A 21,234-nucleotide genomic window follows, 5' to 3' on the forward strand; every position below is an offset into this window, starting at 1 on the left:
ATGAAATTGAAATGTTTTGAAGATGTTGTAAGGAATTTAAATAGACCACAAACCTAATGTATGAAAGTGTAATTTACCCATATAAATATGTGTGTGTTTGTGATCTTCTGTAAAGATTTCGTCATGTTATCACTGACTTTTTTTGGATTTTTAATAAACATATTGCAACTCAGCATGTGATGCGTAGGTGATTCATGCAGTATATTATTCAATTCGCAGGAATCTAAACTTATAGTAAGTTGCGAGAAAAATATAAGAGCATTTTCACCTGTTAAATAAGGGGTAAATTACATAATACCTCGTCAGGTTTAAGGTCTATTACAACCTTATACAACATCTTTAAAACATTTCACTTTCATACCTCACGTACTATTTTATTTCAAAATAATACCTCCGTTAGATTTTTCATCCATTGGTCTATTAAATGCTGACGTGGCTGCCACATTTGTGTTGATGTGGCTTCCACGTGGCCAAAAAAAATAATTTTTTATACATTAAAAAAATTATAATATTAAAATTAAAAAAATTAAAAATTAAAACCAGAAAAACCCAGACCCAGAAATCCTTCCCCGTAACCCCACATCCCACCCCCACCCCCTTACCTATCTCTTCCTTCCTGTCCATCCATCCCCTCCACCCCAAGCACCCTTTAGTACAGGTCTCACCTTGACCTCTCGCTCTCTCTCTCTCCCTCCCTCATTCTCTCTCCTCTGTAAAATGTGGATTTTGAGATGCGGGTGTGGTTTTTGAGGTCTAGTGTTTGAGATATTGGAGGGTGGAAAAACGATGCCGAATCATTACGCCATGGACGAATCAGTTCGCACGGTGTTTTACGAGACACGGCGTCACATTACGAGACCCTACACTCCCAATTACCCTCCTCAGCAGGTTTTTAATGTTCTTGAATTTCAAGTTAATCAACCCCATGTTTTGCTTAATCACCAAGTACCCAACTTCAACGACCTTATCCTCTTCGACCCTTCCAACCTCGACCTCTCTTGCCTCACTTCCCCCAACCTTCTGCCATGTTTCTCAAGTCCAACGACTCCTCAGGGGGCCAACCACCCAACCCCTTTTCCTCGACCCCGAAGCCCATCACTTCCTCCGGCTCCATCGCCACTGCTGCCTACCTCCAGAGCTTCTTCGTTGACTTTAACTTTTTCGACGGCCTGGGCGGAACTCTCTACGAGTTTCGGGGGTTAGGTTATTAGGGTTTCGGAGTGGGCATTTTGTAAATGGGTTGGTTGGTGGGTAGAATTAGGTATGGAAGATGGGGATGAACCGCGGGCTGAGCGGTGGATTTTGTAAATGGGAGTTGCAGAGAGGTGAGGGGGAAGGAAAGGGATTTGGGTTCGGGTTTTTCTGGTTTTTTTTTTTTATTAATTTTTTTTAAAATAGGGTTAATATTATAATATTTTTAATGTATAAAAAATTGCCAAGTGGCAGCCACATTAGCACAAATGTGGCAGCCACGTCAGCATTTAACAGACCCATAGATGAAAAATCTAACGGAGGTATTATTTTGAAATAAAATAGTATGTGAGGTATGAAAGTGAAATGTTTTAAAGATGTTGTATGAGATTGTAATAGACGTCAAACTTGAAGGGGTATTATGTAATTTACCCTTCAATAAATTCATATATTTGTAAATCAAAGGAGGAGAAGTTGTTTTGAATTATCATATTGGAATTTGAGTTGTAACTCGTTTTGAAGTGCCTGGTTCATGGTTAAGAGTTTGTTGCTTTGTTCTTCTAGTTCTATACGCGGCAGGGTGGTGCTAAAGGCGAAGTGTTTGGGGTTTTCAAAGTCTCTCTTTACACTAAGAGATAGTGAACCCTACCTATCTATCATTTGTATACTTATCATTTCATTTGGAGTGCTCTACGATCCAGAGTCCTTGGGACATCTAAAAGATTGAGAAGACCAAACAAAACTCAAGGAAAACAAAAGACATTATTTTAATAAGTAGCAGCTCGGATTTAAGAAGTATAATAAGATACATGCATTTTGGGAGCTATAATGCATGTATCCTGCTTAAGTTTGTGTTTTATGATTATCTTAAATCTTTTTTAGTTTCTAGGAGTTATACTGTAAGTCTTTATTTCATTTGTCTTTTCATATCTCATGTTAAGTTTTAAGAATTTGTAAATTCATGTATTTGTAAAGCAAAGGAGGAGAAGTTGTTTTGATTTATCATATTGGAATTCGAGTTGTAAACTCATTTTGCAGTGCCTCGTTCTTGTTTAAGAGTTTGTTGTTTTGTTCTTCTAATTCTCTACGTTCTTGTTTAAGAGTTTGTTGCTTCGTTCTTCTAATTCTCATAGCTCAACTGCGCAAGTTGCTTGGCTTGAAGTTGGTGGCTTGCATGGCTTAACAGTGCGGCTCAAAGCCGCTGCTCGCATGAGTTTTCGAAATCCTAATTTTTTTTTTTCTTTTTCTTCAAAGTATCAATTCGCATAATATGAAATATTATGAATATAATGCAAACTCAATTTGAAAAGAATATTTTTCATAAAACAAAAGGTTGACTTCATGCATTACGGTGAAGGTTCATGCAATCATGCATGAAAAAAAAAAATCAATTAAGATCGTTGACACACGCTGACCGAAATCAGGTGTGCTGGCCGTCATGTGAAGGTGACGTAGCCATGTGCACAATGCGGAAGCAATATTAATATAAGAAATGCGAATAATAAAAACCCAACTAACTAGAGCACTAGATAAGATAAGGTGCAAGACGAAATATGTGTGAATTCACAACCAGAGCATGAGTAACCTAAGTGCAGTCCAGCAGGACGAATACTAATTATACAACACCCAAAGATGACCATACAATGGTGATAGTTTGTCAGAGCTGCTGAAGATTAAGATCCCTCTAAGTAAAAAGATATTGAAGACTTTTATGATCCATATAAATCTTACATTTTTCACCATAAAGATAATGTCTCCAAATCTTCAAAGCAAAGATAATGGCTGCTAATTCCATATCATGAGTATGGTAATTCATCTCATGCGGCTCTAATTGTCGTGAAGCATAAGCAATCACCCTACCATGTTGCATCAACACACATCCCAAACCATTCAAGGAAGCGTCACTGTAGATCTTGAAATTACCACTATTATCTGGGAGAGCCAAAACAGGTGCATGAGTGAGACAATACTTCATCTGTTGGAAGCTTTCCTCACAATTATCGTCCCACTCAAATTTAACATCCTTCCTAGTTAGCCTCGTCAGTGGTAAAGCAATAACTGAAAAATCTTTAACAAACCGTCGATAATAACCTGCTAAACCAAGGAAACTCCGTACCTCCATGACAGTTCGTGGTTGCTCCCAATTCTCAACGGCTGTTACCTTTTGAGGATCCACCAGAATACCTTGGGCGGATATAACATGTCCCAAAAATGCCAATTTTAGTTTAGGGACATCCGATAAAATTTGAACGATACAAAGAAGATTAGCATGACCATTGCGCAAGGATGACATGCATAAAATCGTGAAATGGGTCCAGACCCGCTCATCGCGCACTCGTGTACTTAAGCACTTTTTGGTTTTAATTTATTCACATTTTATACACTATCACACTTTATGGCTTCGTCACCTTCCAGGTGTCAGCCAGCACAGCTCGATTTGGGGTCTTAGTGGAGATTCCGGGTCAGGGTGTGTCAATCGTGCTTTAGAAAAACTTGGATTGCATGATAATAATTATGAACTGGTTTGTCAGAGAAATTTCCCATTCGATTTCGTAGCGCAGCGTAGAAGCGTGATAATAATGTGCCTATTTTATCTGGGAGAAAGAGAGAGAGAGAGTGCGGCAACTATAGAGATAATGGAGAAACTGTAGAATGCACAGGAATTGTGTTATTCTCCCTATATCGGTGCCTTTATTTATAGTAAACAAGAGGAAGAGAATAACTTGTCTCCAAGTAAGTACAATTCTAAAGGGAAAGAATCACTAGAATAAGAATCAAAAACCCAAATTTAAAAAAGAATCACTAGAATAATGGGTAATCTATAACTCAAATCTAACTGGAATTTACGCAATAACATATTAAATGAGATTCATAATAAATAGTACTTTATTGAGTGTTTAATTTGTTCTATTTAGCATTTGAGAAAGAATTTAGGATAAATTACACAAAACTATCTCAACTATTAGTTAAGCCACAATCTTATGCCTCATATTTCAAAAATTACAATGTCATACCTCATCTTATGAATTTGTTGCAATGTCAGATCACTGTCAGTTTGTCTGTCAATTTCTTTATTAAATGTTGACGTGACTTGAGATGAGGTCTACTCCCTTGCCAAACTGGATAAAAATATTAATTAAATATTAATAAATTAAAGATAAAATCATTTAAATATTTTTATTTAAAAATATAGGACCCACCCCTATAAACTCATCAACCTTACCTTTCCCGAATCCATCCGTCACCCCCTCCTTCCTTCCTTCACCACCAAAACCACAACCCACTCCCCTTCCCCAGTCTTCCCTTCAACATGATTGGTTCACCACTATCCTCCTCTCTTCCCAGAAAAAAATAAATAAATTTTGAAAGCACGATTTTTTTTTATTTTTTTTTGTTGCTGATCGATTCGACATTCATTCATGCCTTCAATCTTCGAACTTCGCCATCAATGGCTTAACCAGCCGGATTCCGCCGTCGCTTCTTCGGTAGGTCCAGTTGATGTAGGTCTCGGTATGCCGACGGTTTTTGGAGCACACCTCCTTCATGCGAGATTGCTTTCACCGCGTGATGTCTAAAGTTTTCTTCGTTGCTCTATGCCCTGAAACTGCCGTCTTTTCCTCATTGAGGTCGCTGTCAATTTCGGCAATCCTCAAGCATTTCCTAAACCTGGAAGCTTTCCATGCTTCAAATTCTTTTTTTGAACTTTTACAGTTCTTCTTGAGGATGTTCTCTACGCCTTGGATTTTTAATTTTCTGCTCATCGCTCCACCTAGTGGCATCTCTGTCATTAGTGTGATAATATAAATCCAGATCCATCTGCCCGGAATAATTTAACTTAGATGCGACATGACCAACTGAGGTCTTTCCATTAACTACTTCAACTATGGGTTGTGAAATTTTGAGGATGAAATGGGTTGAGTTGCTGATTTGAATTTCGGAGAGAGAGATAGAGAGCATTAATAAAATATTAATATTTAAATGATTTTACCATTAATTTAATTAATATTTTATCTAATTGACGAGTGAGTGGGTTCCATTTCAAACCACGTCAGCATTTAACAGAGAAATTAATAAACAAACTGACAGAAGTTTGACATTGCAACAAATTCGTATAATGATGTATGACAGTGTAATTTTCAAATTGTAATTCAACTCATAATTAAGATTGTTTTGTGTAATAAACCCAAGAATTTATGTCCTGAAAATTAGGGAGAGGGGGTGGGTGTGTTTGGTACTCGTCTGTGGTCCTTATAAGGATGTTGGCCCATATCTGGAGAGCCAGCTTGGGAGTTTGAGATTACCATCCAATCCATGCATACATGTGTGTGCCTTTTCCGAAAGCAAAATTTTCTGCATCCAAAATAATGTGATATTTCTCTGATCCTAATTATTAATTAATACGTATTTATAAATTTAATTTTTTTTAACTTTATTGTCATAAATTTAACATGTATCAAACAACAATTAAGGCCACAGAAAGACTACATTCATTTTAAGTGTAGAAGATTTGATTTCGCCTTTTCCTTACTGTGATTTTCTTTCTAAATAAAACACCGACATGACATGTTGTCATGGACATTAATGTTCACTTGTGGAGGATGACATTGAAAAGGCTTTTTAACCAAAATGATCCATGAGGTTTGCATAACTTCTCACTTTGGTTTCTGATATTTGAAATCAATAAAAGTGGTTCCTGAGTTTGTCCTCCGTCAATCATTTAGTCATTCCGTATTATTAAATAAGGATCAAAATGACAAAAATTGTCTCAATTTAATAATCAAAGGGCCACAATATTAACAAAAATTGAGGGTATTTTTATTATTTTATCTTTATTTAATGCAGATTTTTCAGGAAATTGCCAAAATGATTGATAATAGACAAACTTAGGGACTACTTCTATTGATTTCAAATATCAGGGATTTAAGTGGGGAGTGTCATGTCACAGAAAATAGATTTTAAGCTACAATGTGAATGTTCATTGTGGCTTAAAATCTAGCTTGTCTCTTAAAATCTATTGACTGTAAATAAAACTTTAGGGCCGTTTGATAACCATTTCGTTTTCAATTTTCATTTTTCATTTTTTGTTTTCATTTTTTCAAAATCTAAAAACTGAAATCTTATTTGGTAACTACCTTCAATTTTTAATTTTTTATAAAATGAAAATTGAAAACTAATTTGATCTTGAATTTTCACTTTTTGAATTTCAATTTTTATTTATTTTTTAAATTGATTTAAAATACTGAAATTGAAAACGAAATGGTTGTTAATAAAGACACTTTGAGTTAGATAGAGAACCTAGGGTTTGAGACTAAAAGTGAACTTTCATGTAAACCAAAGAATACTCACGTACCTTCTGCGGTTGTTGTAGAAGGTCAAATCAGTGTAGTGGAATTTGACAAGGCTAGCTTCCAACTACCACTTTTAGCAAATTAATGAATTATTATTATTGGTACCAGTAGAGAGACAAGCTAAATGCTGCAAACCTGTTTGGTGCGTGACATGAAAAACGTGTTATGATAGTTTTATTTGGTGGAGTAGAATTCAAATGGCCATGCAATCATGCACCAAAACGATCAAGTTGTAAATGGTAGGACATGGTAGGAGATTTCTTTATACTTTCTGACCCACTTTAACTGCAAAATTGTCGGTTCGGGACGACCTTTGGGAGGAGAAAGGGACTCAGGACTATGTAGTCAAGTCAAAATGTTATCTAAAGAAATTGTACAGTGCTTCTGGTCTTTTACGATGCGTTGTGCGAAGATGAGCCGATGCTCACTTATAACTGGTTTAGTATTGCGGTACTTTGAAAAAAAGTTGCTTCTGCTGTATTGTGAGAATAAGCAGCTGTGAAATAAAGTAGTAGAGTGTTTGGTAAACTTTTTTGTAAAAGTACTTTTGAAAAAAAAAACAGTATTATAATGTTTGGTAAACTTTTATGTAAAATAGATGTGAAAAAAATCCGGTTTTTCAAAGCTGGGTTTTGCAGCTTCTTGTTTTTGGCTTTTTTTTACCCAAAACTGTGAAAAAAAAGCTAAAGCTGAATGTTTACCAAACACAAAAACAGCTCACAGCTTTTTTTTATACTAACTTTTTTCAGAATCACCTCATTACCAAATCAGGCCTTAAAAAGGTGCTTAAAAGCCTCTACGAGTTTTAGTAACTGTTGACTAGAGACACAAACTTTATTGTTACAACGATGTTATATACACTAAAAAACAGAATTTGAGTTAAGTGACATAATGAGACGGTCATAATAAAATAATATCAAACTTATCATTCACGAAATTAGACTCAAGGCCTCCCACTAAATGGTGAACTTGTCATCCACTAAATGGGAGATTGTAACTTTATTAATTTTTATATATAAACTATTCTTACGCTTTCGTATTTTATCTATTCTTTTCTTTGACAGAGTGGATGAGAAGTTCGCTCTTCAACTCGCTTTCCTCTATTTAGTGAACCAAGTCCAATATATTTTTATGACTACTTGCATTCTTAATGGACTCTCTAAATAAATTCCTACCAAAATTTAAGAAGGAATATTGAAAATTCATCTCCAATCACACTCCCTATCCAACTTCAAAGATAACAAAAGTTTTAGGAGATTTCTACATCGTAAAATTTCTGGAATGTGGTCTAGTATTTTAAAATATGTGAATAATTAATTAATTGCTAAACATTTGATGAACTACCAGCTTTTAAAATATGTGATATACAGTTTCTACAAATATTAAGGAAGTTTTGAGGAGTCTCCGACTAGTCCTTTGCAGTTGCAAATGCAAGAAGAAGGGCCCAAAAAAGGGGCACCAATTTCACGCTATGTAACGTACTTCTTGGGGTGGTTCACAAGTGCATGGATTGTATTCAGTATTAACCGTAAAGAGGACAAGTGCGAGATTTTATCACAAAAGATCTTATTGTAATTAGAAGTAAAACCACTCATCAGTATAAGTTATATTAAACTTCGTCAATTTTTTGACGTGAGATGGTTGTATTCTTCAACATGGCTTTCCTGAGGGGTTCAAATCTCATGCTTGAATTTTGCTACCATAATTTCCTTCTTATGGATAATTGTCTTATTAAGGAGCTTTTCACTGTTTTAAACAATTGTTATTTTTGAGTTGTAGTTTAGGAAATTAGAAATAATTGAAGTGTGGACTCTTAATGCCCAAAACCACTCCTTAAGGCCAAGGCCCAAAAATAAGCATGATAAGGACAGGTGTTTAATACTACGGTTTAAAAAACGAATTTGAACCACATTATTGCTAGCAAATAAGGCTTAGCCAACACACCTAATGTTTAGTGTAGAAAATATCGTTTGTATAAAAAAATAAAAATAAACGACTATAAAATGGTAGTGACACCCAACCACGAACCCCAGTTCAAAGACCAAAATCGACTCTAGCTAGACTTGAAGTCTACATCTGATGTTAGCCTTACTAACCCTCTTGCATATGAATTCAATTGACAGAACTTCACAAGATATTCATGCCGATTCATTAGTAATTACTGGCCAATCTATTGGCGTCACACTCGAAACTTGAGAAAGATCAAACTTCGGCACAGAGAATTGTACGTTAGTACTTGTAATTACATGAACAACACAAAATTTACTAACACAACCAGAATTCCGGAAATTTAAGATTGAAGTACCCAAAAATATTGCAAGAAAGAAAGAAAGATTCAAGAAAAAGTCACAACTGCATTAAAATTTCTGTCTTCTGCATCACAATAGCTACAACTTCCCTAATTATTCAAAACTAAAACCAAAAAACATCACACCCCATTTAGAGAATGAGGCTCAGCTCCGCGCACCTCTCTAAACCGTGGCCTTTCTCAAAAGAGATGTGATTTCTCCTGCTGAAGGTGGCGCCACCACCGTCTCTAGCTACCCCAAAACTAAAACCCAAAATTCTCAACACAACCATTAATCTTATACATCTCTTTGTTCACTAGGAGTAGAAGAACTCAAACCAACCTCGAAACCCCAATTCATACCGAGATAATCTTTTGTGCACAGTTCTTTCCTATTCATCTCATCTAACTTAATAGCCGCATTCTCCCTCAAACGTTCTAACAAAGACTTGTACTTTTTGAGTTCCAGCAATTCCAACCCAGACTTGTACTTTTTGAGTTCCAGCAATTCCAACCCTTCATCAATTGGCTCTTCCCACCAAAAATTCCCATTCTCCTCGTCCATACCTTGGCCCCCTTCCTTTTCTTCCTCTCAACTCGACTCCAAATTTTTACTCAAGAACCTCCTCTTTGCAATCATTGGATGCACACCTTGCTTGTTCAACAAGAAATCGATCAATGCCAGATTCGGCGGAGGGGGTGGCCAAAGAGGAAAGGCTTGTTACCAGGCGAAAAGGCTATAACCGCGAGGGTGGCGCCGGTCAAGCAGCATATATCAGTGGCCTTTCGGAACAAACCCTTGCGCCACTTGGAGAATGTGGCCTTGAGGTAGTTCTTGTTTTTTATTTTCTTGATGTCGATCTTGTTCTTCCCCATGATGATGATTCTTATATCATCTGCACACACACACACACACACACACATATATATACACACACACACACACACACATCGACTTCTTCCTCTGAATCTTGTCCCAAATCAGTAGGTGCAGTGCCTTTGTTTGTAGAATTGGTGGAGGGGGAATTGCGGGTGCCCAAAAGAAAGGGGATGCGGTTTTGTATTTATAAGCGAATGGTTAGTGGGTTAGGGTTTCCAATCAAGAAACAAGAATAGATTGTTTCTCAAGTTAACTCGGCATCCCAATTCCCGATGATGATAGGAAACCAATTAAATAAGGTTTTGCCACGTGTCCTTATCTGAGGCATTGCAGAAAATCTCAACAAAAAGTGCTTCATACTTTTACCAACATGATCCTCTTCAAATTCTTTTGGTGAGGATTCTGGGAATTCGTAAATTGTATCATTTCATCGTACATTGCGCGGTCAGTTTTTGTTAGGTACTGTTTGTATTTAATTTGGGAATTGTTATTAGCACTTCAAAATTTTCATTCTACACTCCTTACAAGTGTATTTTTCTTTCTAATTATAGAACGTTTGGAGTGCCAAATAAGATTTTTGAAGTGCTAATAACAATTCCCTTTAATTTTGAATAAAAATATTTAAAATGATTTCTGATCGCATGATGTACGATGAACGAATATGATTCACGGATCCTGAGATCGTCACAAGGAGGATCCGGCGAGAATCCGGATATGTACTTTTAGTCCAATCATTTGTACTTCTATTCCATAATCCATTAGCTCTCATCATACGGATTTATCACCACTCATCGTGCTCATTATGTCTACACTTTTCAATTGACTTTCATTTTTTTCATTTGGTAAATTCATTTTTTTCTATCTCGATTTTAATATTTGGGAGAGCTAACAAATCGAAAGATGAGAGTGTATTCGCCGTCATTGGTGAAATTTTTCAATGTACTTAGAATATGGCCTTTTACACAAAAGTGTTACAATGCAAATGATTGCTAACTTTCTTTTGCAAGTACGTTCAATTAGGACGCTTGGTCTATAAGTTGTGTGTTCCGGTACACTAGCACTAAAAAATCTCAGCCCCTGTTGGTGCATGGGCAGATTTTGGATTCCAGCCCAATCTTATGTATTTTCCGGCAATCATTTTACGGCTTATTTCGTCGTGTTCCCTCTCACCAGAACCAGATGGCACGAACGAAATCAATGAACAAAGATTTTTCAGCACAAGATTTGCACCAAGTCAATTAGATTAGTCTGTTAACAAATCGGGAAACCGAATCCGAGAAATCTTAGCAAAAGGGCAACTTTCCCAGTGAAGAATCCATGACGACAGTGCAGAAGAGGAGCCTCAAGGCTCTCAACTGCAAATATGCAGGCTCCAAGCAATCCAAGCCAGAAAGTTTCAGACTGGGAGAGATCTTTGTGCACCGTAAAAAAGAAAACCAAAAACAAAATATACAACGGAATCATCCAATTGACTCCGCAAATAGGGTTCTTCACAATCTTCACGACAAGGTGCGGTGTTAGAGACGGCGGAGTTACAAGCTTAATCAGTCGGAGTTGTAGTTGATCATATATGTAAACAGTTTACATAAAGTAAAACATTCCGGCATGCAGATCTCCCGCGGTGTGAATATTTTTGTTTTCATTGAGAATCCGACATTTGTGGAAGTAGCTGTCTAGCTGATGAAGGAAAACAAAAGCGAAACAACAAACGAAATAACATATACATGAACCTCACTTGACAGCATGAAAGAGAGTCCCACCTGATATTCCCAATGACTCAAAACTAGATACATTTATCTAAGATTACAGCAAAACCATATCCTCTGGTTCCTCAAATGTACACCAATATCTCTACAAGACCTATGAGTCTAACAAGTCGCAACTCTGTTCGTGCAGGAAAAAACAGTTTCCAGGCCAATAATTAAGAGTATGTGCCCCGAACTTACATTTAGAATCACAGTACAGTACAATCGTCACCTGAAAATGGCTGCTCGAAAAGCTTTAACTTCTGACTATGCCAACACCAACCACAAAATTCTGTCAAAGGCCAACCCATTTCACCCATCTGAAAAACCTGCTAATTCTGAAGGGCAGCTCATAGTCCTTGGCAACAGCAGGCTCCCTCTTAGCAACCTCAGCTTCAGACCACACATACACCCCGCGTTCTTGACGATTGCCAGGTACAGTGTTATCCAGGATAAAAGCCACAAGGAATGCAACCACCATGTGTAATGAGAATAACGTGTTCAGCACATAGTTCACCTGCAAAAATAACATCTTGAGTAGAGTTTATTGGTTCTAAAGCAGAGCTTATTACATATGCAAAGAGAACATCTTAAGCAGAGCTTATTACATATGCAGGGCCAGCATGTGTATTAGATTGACTATGCCAACAATATAGGCATATGCTAGGGAAATGATGCAACAAACATTCGGGTTTCTATAGGGTTGATATGCAGAGTTATATCTAATAATTGAAACCAACCATCTACTATGCTATTCAGCATACAAACCGCTTTCATCTTCACAAAAAATGACAACCACTGAACAGAATTATAAAACTGCCCAACAGGAACAAAGTAGAAAAGGACTAGTTACCAAAATGGTTATCAGTATCTAAATATGTCCCAAGTAATCTAAGTAAGATGGTTCTATTTCCCAACCACCAAGAGCTTTATCTGGGAAAACGAGGGAGAATCAGGGATTCAGGATTCAATGAATTGATGACTAATGTATGCACCACACCTAACACACAGAAGAGCAAAAAAGGAAAAGGAGGTATCAACATTAGTAAATTCCAGGTGTTACAGCATGTTAAGGGAGAAAGTTATGGTATGAGTATCGAGTCTTATATAAGTAACATGTGGGGGGCAAAAGAAGTTGTACGAGTAGCTTAACTTGTTTGACTTTTCCTGTGTTAATTGGATTGTATGAACTCTATTTAAACAGTAGAATGGATAAAGAAAGGCAGCTGGTTATCTTTACTATCATGTGCAAAGGACTCGGATTTACTTGTAGAATGCCAGTTATTTATTTTGGTTTCCATGTTTTCCTCTAGTAGTCCAAATGGGTCAGTTGACCACAAAGCTGTTCTTTTCCTACTATTCCAAAATGAAACACAAAAAAAAAAAAAAAAAACAAAAAAAACAAAAACAAAACAAAAAAACAAGATACAGAACACATTCTTTTTATTGCAGAATGTCAAGTAGAAGCATACCCCTCCATATTTGCTGCGGAAGGGTCCATGAGAAGCTACAATGTATGGTTGAAAATAACTCGGAACAGATAAGTTGGAGTTTGGAGAGATGCCATATTGCTGAAAGTAGGCCGGTATTGAAAGCGAGAAAAACAAAGATAACCCGACTATGATAATATTCCTAGAGCTTCCAGCCTCACTATAACGTAGATTTGATAGGCCTAATGCAGCAAGCATCGCCCACATGAAGCACAGCAGTGCGGCAACCACGACTTGAGGAATAGATGCTAGAAAGCCTCCAACTTTACCTGCAAGTACAATAACTGAGATTAGATGCAATGCAAAATATGCACTTGATTCTACATATAACTCGCATCTTTTAAGTTGTACCAGGGGTAATGGATACCAAATCACCAAGATGTGGTGATATGAAGTAGCATGAGAAACAGAGGAAACATTCAAAACAAATGTTGACTATAAGTTTCTAATATAGATAACGATGGTCAGGATCAAATAGCCAATTTCTACGGCAGAAAGATCTGTTCAATCCAAGATAAAAAAGTACAAACATATTCCAACATAATCTTTGCAAGTCCAATAATGTAACGTGTATAAAGCATTGTTTGAGCTTCACTGATTTAATTATTTTGAGACCAACCCCAAACCCTTTGATGGTTCAATCAGCCCATAAAGCAAACAGACCAGGATTACAGTCAGCAATGAGAGAAAGAATTCATCTAAAAATGCTTGAAGAGTAGTATTTCATGAAAATCACAATCCCAAACCATCATATGCCTGCAATTATTCTTACATGAGCAGACAAGCTTTGTTCATATCTTTTAAACAGTGGAGGACAACTATATGCTAACAATTTAATAGCACAGAAAAGATCCTGGCGGTGAAATAACTGCAGAATAAGCAAATGGTAATCCCGAAAAGTGTATAATGAAGATTGAGAACAGTGTGTAACCAAACGGGTCATAAACATATCATATGAGCAATTATAATCCTCTAACAAAACCAATAGATAACCTGCTATTATAGATATTCAAACTACACACTACTAAATGCTGCAATGCCCAACCAAAAGAGAAACTGACTAGTAGTCATACAGATTCTTGTTTAGGTACAAGCCCATTGTTACAATTGAAAACAGAAGTTTGACAAACACTTACCGACAAGGGATAAGACGATCAAAACGCATGCACCCAATTCAACAGCTCTACGGCTTCCCATCTTAGTGACGGCTATTGTGTGCACATTTTCAGTTAAGCTCGTGGACCCTGTTCCAGTACCCCATAGACCAGCCAAGACACTAGAAAGACCTTCCAGACCAATCCCTCGACTAAGAACACCAGGAGTAGGAGGTCTGGATGCCACCAATAATGAAGATGCATGATATGAGCCAATCTAGGAATTTCATACACAAAGCAAAAGGTCAACCAAACTAATCAGACAGTATGACATGACAAATTAAATTAGCAACTTGACAGGAAAAGAAAGAATAATACCTAATGTTGTAAATAGTTTTCATTGTAACCAGTAATTTAGTAGTTCTTTAATATTTCCACGACACATGTATAGAGGGCATTTCCAAGAGGCAATCCCATACACTGATGTAACCAAGATCTTTAAAGACCAGACTGGTGTTTTTCTAAAGTGAACAATCAAGACCATGAGACAATAAGTTTTCACCTATCAACAAAGAAAGTATGAGTAGCTCTCAGTTTATTATCCTACCAAGTACATTGTTCCAATCGCCAACATCTTCAGTCTCACAAGTTTTATGGGACCAAGACAGATGTAGAGAAATTTTTTTATCAAGCATTAGTCCAGGACATCAATCAAACCTTGCATTCACATATCAAGCAGAGTTAAGAACTAATTTATCAAAACTGGGTTAAAGCCAACTCATTCATTTCATACTCATCTATTTAATGGAAATAGCATTCTAATAACATATATAAATCTGGAACTGTTATATAAATACTATAGTGGTGTCCATCAAATTCACGAATCCAGCATGTGCTTAACAGTGAAACTAGAAAAAAAATATGAAAATATAAAAGTTCATGTTATAAAGCAAACTATAACTCCAAGAAGTTTATATCCAAAATGAATGACAAGAAAACTAACCGAATCAACTGATGCAATAATTGATACCACACACATGACAAGGGCCATTTTCCAGTGGAAGACAGGAGTACCCCATTGTAATGGATAGGGAAACCTAAACCAGGGGGCAGATCTTAGTGCATGAGAAGTATCAACTCGACAGCTCTTCATCCTCAAAACATGCTTTCTGCAATGTTCAGATACTATGTTTGATGCAGGTACATTTATATCACAACCTTTGTAGCTATATGCTCCAGCTTCAGTTAGTAGGAAAGCAGCTGACCATGTGATTGCCAGACCCAACGGAACCTGGCAATTCAGACAGAACCGTATCAATTTATACAATTTACAGAAGGCATCCATACAAGTGTAACATACATGCTAAGATTAATAATCGTAAACAGTGAATATGATATAAACCTAAATATTTCTAACTTACAGCGTATATCTTTTTTATTGTGTTACATGGAGGAACTTACCGCATATATCAGAAATACACGATGACCAAAAACGGATATCTTCCGTAGGTACTGCAGAAAGTAAAATAATAGTGCGTTAGGTGTTTTGGCACGGAGAAAAAAACAGTTAACATGAATAATCTATTATATACCTATAAAAGCAATGACTAAAAACAAATAAAAGGGTAGCTTCATATACTTACAAGAGAAAAAATAATGACCACTAGTATCTGCACCGCACCAATCTCAAGACAATTACCAATTAACGGGAAACCATAACTATAGAAAGAAAGTCCAACAGCAGCAATTGTTGGTGACACAACCACTGGATTGATCAACCTGAATAGGAAAGGCAAACGAACTGACATTGAGTTATTGATTTTGCAGTACAAGACCCAACTATTGCAAGTGTTGTACAAAAAGCTAGGAACCAAATCCAAAAGAAATATTTTGAATATAAGATGTCATATTTGGCAAACATTTAGTGAAAAGTGATTCAAAGAAAAACCAATATTGAAAGGCCCTATGAATTGTGTGGTCTAAAACACACAATTTATTAACCTATCCCTGTAATTCACGGCTGAAAAACACCAAAGAAACAGTGTCACGTTAGCAGATCAGCAAAACTAATACTTCTTTCAACCCAGTTGACAAAATGGGGTAATAGGGGGCATAAAAAATGAGTACACGGGATAAAGTGAGATTTTTTTTCTAGAGTCTAGAGGGTATAGGAAAAAATAAGCCTTTAATTCAATCAGCTCAAGCCACTACCAAGATTAATATTTCTAACATATTAATGATCTATCAATTGGTTTAAACACTAGGCTAGTTTACAATATCACTATGCACCTCTACATTATTCATGTGATTGCTTACTTGGCCTCTTCACAAATACTTGATCCCCTTTGATACATTAAAACTCAGTGTATATTATTCCATATAGTCATCCCACTGTTCACTCCCCTTTTTCATGTATAATAATGATGGCATATCAAATCATCCACAGCCAAGACCAAACCCCATGGAATAATTTGATCACTGCCAACTAAGCTGCATCAAATAGTTCAATCCATATACCCAGTCTGAAATAAATTAAATAACTCTAGACTTGAAAATCAAATTGGTGGTTTCCAAGGGGCATCCTATATCACTTTTTTTCCCTTACACTAAAAAACTGTCTGTTTTCAACATTTTTTTCCATATTCGGGAACCCCTTACCTATCTTGCCAGAATTGAAAAGTACTTATTACAACTTACAAGCCACAGATCTCACATAAAAAGAAGACACTGCTATCTACTAAGGACCATTACATTCGTAACATATAATTAATAAACACCCACAAACAATCGAACCACGACCTCTATAACAAATGAAACTTATTTCCATCCATCTACTCAAGCTCCGATTAGGCAATCCTGGTTGGTAGGTTTGGCAGGTATTTCAAAGTAAACCAATCAAATACCGGGCATTCTGATTTTCCCTATTAGCAAAAAGAAAAAAATAATATAAATAACCAAACATGAGGGGGATTTGGTAAAGATGCTGGAATCAAACCTCAAAAATATTGACATTAGTCCACTATATCCAAGTATTGCTTGAAAAGCTGAACCTATTATTACAGCCCCCTGTAGCTCCTTCATGATATGCTTAAAATTCTGCCATGACAAAGGATTACCATCAGTTGTTGATAAGAATTCGCCAGTAGTGAAACAGTTATTCAATTTCAAAGGGAAGTAAAAGATGAATGAAACTAATAAAATAAAGAAAACAGCAACTCTAAGGCACTCATAGTAATACTGAATAGCACAGTTTGTTTCATATAACGTATAACTGATGTTTGTATGTGAAAATGACCTCTAGTTTACTACTTAGTCGCAGTTACTAAATATCATGAAATACACACACACACACACACACACACACGTACATACGTACATACATACACACACACATACATACATACGTAAACACACGTACATACATACATACATACATACATCCACACATACATACATACACACACACACACGTACATACGTACATACACACATGTACATACACACATGTACATACATACATACACACACACACGTACACACACACACACACACACACACACACACACACAACACGTACATACACACACATACAGACACACGTACACACACAGAGACAGACACATGCACACACGTACACACAGACACACACACACACACACACACACACAACACGTACATACACACACATACAGACACACGTACACACACAGAGACAGACACATGCACACACGTACACACAGACACACGTACAAACACACGCGCACAGACACACGCACACACGTACAGACACACACGCACACACGCACCCGCACATGCACACGCACGCACCCACACATGCACCCACACACGCACCCACATACACACACAGTACACACACATACATCAATTGAGATTATTCGAGCCAATATATGTCAATTATTTTTTAGTTAAAAATGACCTTTCTTTAAGTACACAATTATGCTTTATATATAAAGGCTACCCAGTGTACATTCAGCACACTTTGGCACCAAATAATTAAGAAACCTTACAAAATACTCCCTTCATTTAGTACATGGCATGTAATTCAGAAGCCTCAAGTACTGCCTAGGTAATGTACAGGTGCAAAACTTGGATAAGTTCATGTGTGGTTGAATACTTGTGACATGGCCTAGAGGAGCTGATATTCTTCTAGTCCACCTCTTCATTGTTGTGCTATGTGTAAAAGTGGGGCTGAAAGCTTGTAGCATTTTCTTCTCTACCGTCCAATCGTGTTGTCTTAACGGTCGAGGCTGTTTAGGGTTGGCCTGAGTTGGGTGATTCCAGTCTCATGTGCTTCCTTGTTATGGGAGAGTTTTCTGTTTTTTGGAGATAAGAAGGGAGTGGTAATGGGGAGTTGTGCTGTGATGGCTGGTTTTTGGTTAGTTCAGGAGGATAGAAATAGAAGGGTAGTTGAAGACATTAGGGGGATGAAGGTCGACAATTTGTGAGAAAGTCCAATTTCATGCATCCTCATGGGGCTTCTGTTCCTCCAGAGTTAGGGACTATCTGGAAAGCAATAGTGTCTTAACATTTTGGTATTGTTATCCGTGGTATTCTTATGTAATTCTGCTGGTGGCTAATTTTATTTCTTAGAATTCAAGCCAGGTCTTAAAGGCTAGTAGGCTAGAGGAGAGTGGAAGGAAAGGAGAATAATAATTTATACATATGTAAATACATGTGTGTGCATCTTTATTTACAATTTAAGATGAATATTAAATTTCGCAAACAATTTGAATGAACTAACCTACAAGAATAAAAAGGCATTTCAATAAAGTAGAGGTGAAAAAGAAAGATCCAACTGATATGATCCACTGAAAGACAGTTTTCTAATCAGTGAGTCTTTCTTCTTCAGAATTAGGACAAAGTAATGGTTCATAGAACACACAAAATAAACAATAAAATAGAATTTCTTCCTTGCATGGAAAGGAGTCCTGATAAGTTCCATGAACCTCAGTAAAATGCAAATTTCATACTGAAGCAACAAAACACAACTTTTAATAATATAACCGTTCAGGCTAACCAACAAAGGACAGAAAGTAAGAAGAGCAAACAATACTATTAGATGGCAGACATCACGCCTGTAGCCATCTCTAAGATGTACTTTATTTAAAGCACTCAGAAATTTTATAAGACAACACTACAAATTTTCACTTTGTTTCAGCTGCAGACTCAACTATTGATTGGGGTGTGATAAATACAAAAGGATGTTCACTAAACTCCCAATCAAACTAAACAAAAACAAGAACAGCAACATACATTTCCATTGAGTCCTTGAAATTCTGGGGAGTTGATTATCGCCAATGCAGGAGCTAGGTAAACAAATGAGGGGCCCTGTATCAAGGGCAATCTGGATCCAAACGATGTCTGCAAGAGAGTGGTTACTCCCGAAACAAAAAGCACTGTGGAGACAACATTTGCAGTATCCTCCTACATACACTAAATCCAGTCAAATCAAACTATCCAGCACTGTACCACTCAGAAAATAAATGTGTAACATAAAATAAATAATATGTGCACAACTACTCACATAAGTACCACCCATTGCTGGAACTATGACGAGTGGAATTAGAATTATCGAACCCAACATGGAGAGATAATGCTGGAACCCATAGAGGCCAATGGGAACTGCAACATTGTACCAACAAACACAATTCATATCAAAAACATAAAAATTTGACTTCAGAAAAGCTAAACTCATTACATTTACAACGCTTAATCAAGACAAATACATGAATAAACGTCCGAATAATCACACATAAGCACAACACATTTTCAATTATCAATAAACCGAATCAAATTCGACGATCAACAATTGTACAAACACACCAGGCTCAAAATATACCAATTAAATTTATCGAAAGATAGCACATTTGTATGAGAAAAACACTCACCAAGACCAGGTGTATCTCTGAGCGCATACTTCATATGAGAGTGCCTAGCCACATACCCATCATCATCAACCCCGTGTGGCAAAACATCAACCACCTCCTCACTCCTGGCCGCCCTCCGCGGTTGCGAATTGGGCTCCGTGGGCGTAGTCGCAGCCTGCCCATTAACCCCACTGGGCCCATTGGCCGCACTCTTCGACCCTCCATCAGACTCCTTCCTCCTCTTCACCTTATTGTCCTTTTCTGAAGGCGGCCCTGGCGCTGGTGGTGGGGTAGCCATCTCGCGCTCGGGTACACCATTGGGCGCCGGTTGGGGTCGAGCCCGACCAGCTTCGAGATCGGGCTGGGTTTGGGGCTCTCGGGGCCGGTGCGGCGGCAGGGATATCTGGCCAGAATCACTGGCATTGGTCTCGCCGGAGAACTTGGGGCGGAAGCCGGTTTTATTAGCCCAGGAAGAAGGGGGCATTGGGGAGGACTCCGGGACCGGAGGCCATGGGCCCAGACGGGGTCGGGTTTTGGGGTCGGAGTTGGACATTTCGGAGGTGACTGAACTTAGTGGAGCATAGCTTGAATTGAATGAATGACAGGGCAGATCTGGTGTTGTACGCCAAGGTTACGACTTTCTAAGAAATGCACCAAGTACAACACCAATAAATAAAACCCAGAGAGAGAGAGAGAGAGAGAGATGGAGGGTTTTGCCTTTGGAGTGAGAGTGAGTGCGGAAGGGGGAGTGAAGAGAGATAGGAGAGAGAGAGAGAGAGAAAGAGAGAGCGAGAGAGAGACAACTAAGAAGGAGGTGGAGAAGCTAAAACCGCGTTTCTTTAATTTCTTCCGTAATAAATTTGTTTCCCGAGATTGAAGGATAGACTTAACAAATACTAGTTTTTTCCTGGTCAAACAAATACTAGTTAATATCAAATCTAGTTTGTCTGTTAGACAAGTTATGAATTTGAGAAATGTTGGTATTGCCATCTTACTTTTTCATTTCCATACTTTTATTTGGGTAATGTCAGGGATACTAAATTTATAGTAAAATATTATAAACTACATGACATGGAAGGGTGATTATTGGATATTATTACTTAAACGTTAATAAACGTACTCATTCTTATAAGCGAGACATAATTTAGTATGAAAAATTTGTTTGCAAATTTAGTATCCCTAACATTACCCTTTTTGTTTCTCCATTAGGTATACTTTGTTGTGGCCTATGTAACTGACAAGGGAGAGAGAATGTGCGGCAAAGAGAGTGTGGAGAAAGTGTAGGGGTTTTTTTGTGTGTCGTTAGTATAA

At 37.3% G+C, this 21,234-nt stretch overlaps 1 protein-coding gene, 1 non-coding gene and 1 pseudogene across 2 annotated transcripts; 1 reads left to right on the plus strand and 2 right to left on the minus strand.

Annotated features, from left to right (window-relative positions):
* The first annotated feature begins 3,414 nt into the window (after positions 1–3,414).
* Positions 3,415–3,514, plus strand: LOC137716645 (U6 spliceosomal RNA). Its single transcript, XR_011065710.1, has one exon. It is a non-coding gene; the product is annotated as a U6 spliceosomal RNA (small nuclear RNA).
* A 5,610-nt stretch (positions 3,515–9,124) lies between these two features.
* Positions 9,125–9,702, minus strand: LOC137714986 (agamous-like MADS-box protein AGL61; annotated as a pseudogene).
* Positions 9,703–11,327: 1,625 nt separating this feature from the next.
* LOC137716314 (nucleobase-ascorbate transporter 12) lies at positions 11,328–20,724 on the minus strand. Its single transcript, XM_068455753.1, has 10 exons — positions 19,945–20,724; positions 19,581–19,678; positions 19,310–19,480; positions 17,031–17,131; positions 15,679–15,814; positions 15,497–15,547; positions 15,039–15,326; positions 14,078–14,312; positions 12,924–13,210; positions 11,328–11,968 (listed from the first exon to the last, which is right to left on the minus strand). The coding sequence occupies exons 1-10, from the start codon at positions 20,474–20,476 to the stop codon at positions 11,747–11,749; spliced, it is 2,121 nt and encodes a 706-aa protein (XP_068311854.1). The 5' UTR covers positions 20,477–20,724; the 3' UTR covers positions 11,328–11,746.
* Positions 20,725–21,234: the final 510 nt, after the last annotated feature.

This window comes from Pyrus communis, chromosome 14, assembly GCF_963583255.1.
Source record: "Pyrus communis chromosome 14, drPyrComm1.1, whole genome shotgun sequence".
NCBI lineage: Eukaryota > Viridiplantae > Streptophyta > Magnoliopsida > Rosales > Rosaceae > Pyrus > Pyrus communis.

Bases quoted from the DNA above. Each gene is read 5' to 3' on its own strand.
- LOC137716314 (XM_068455753.1), bottom strand. From the start codon at position 20,476: ATGTCCAACTCCGACCCCAAAACCCGACCCCGTCTGGGCCCATGGCCT. The intron at 14,313-15,038 runs GTTAGTTTTCTT...TGAAATTCCTAG, and splicing joins TTATTGCATCAGTTGATTCG to ATTGGCTCATATCATGCATC. The intron at 11,969-12,923 runs GTATGCTTCTAC...TTATTTTTGCAG, and splicing joins TCCGCAGCAAATATGGAGGG to GTGAACTATGTGCTGAACAC.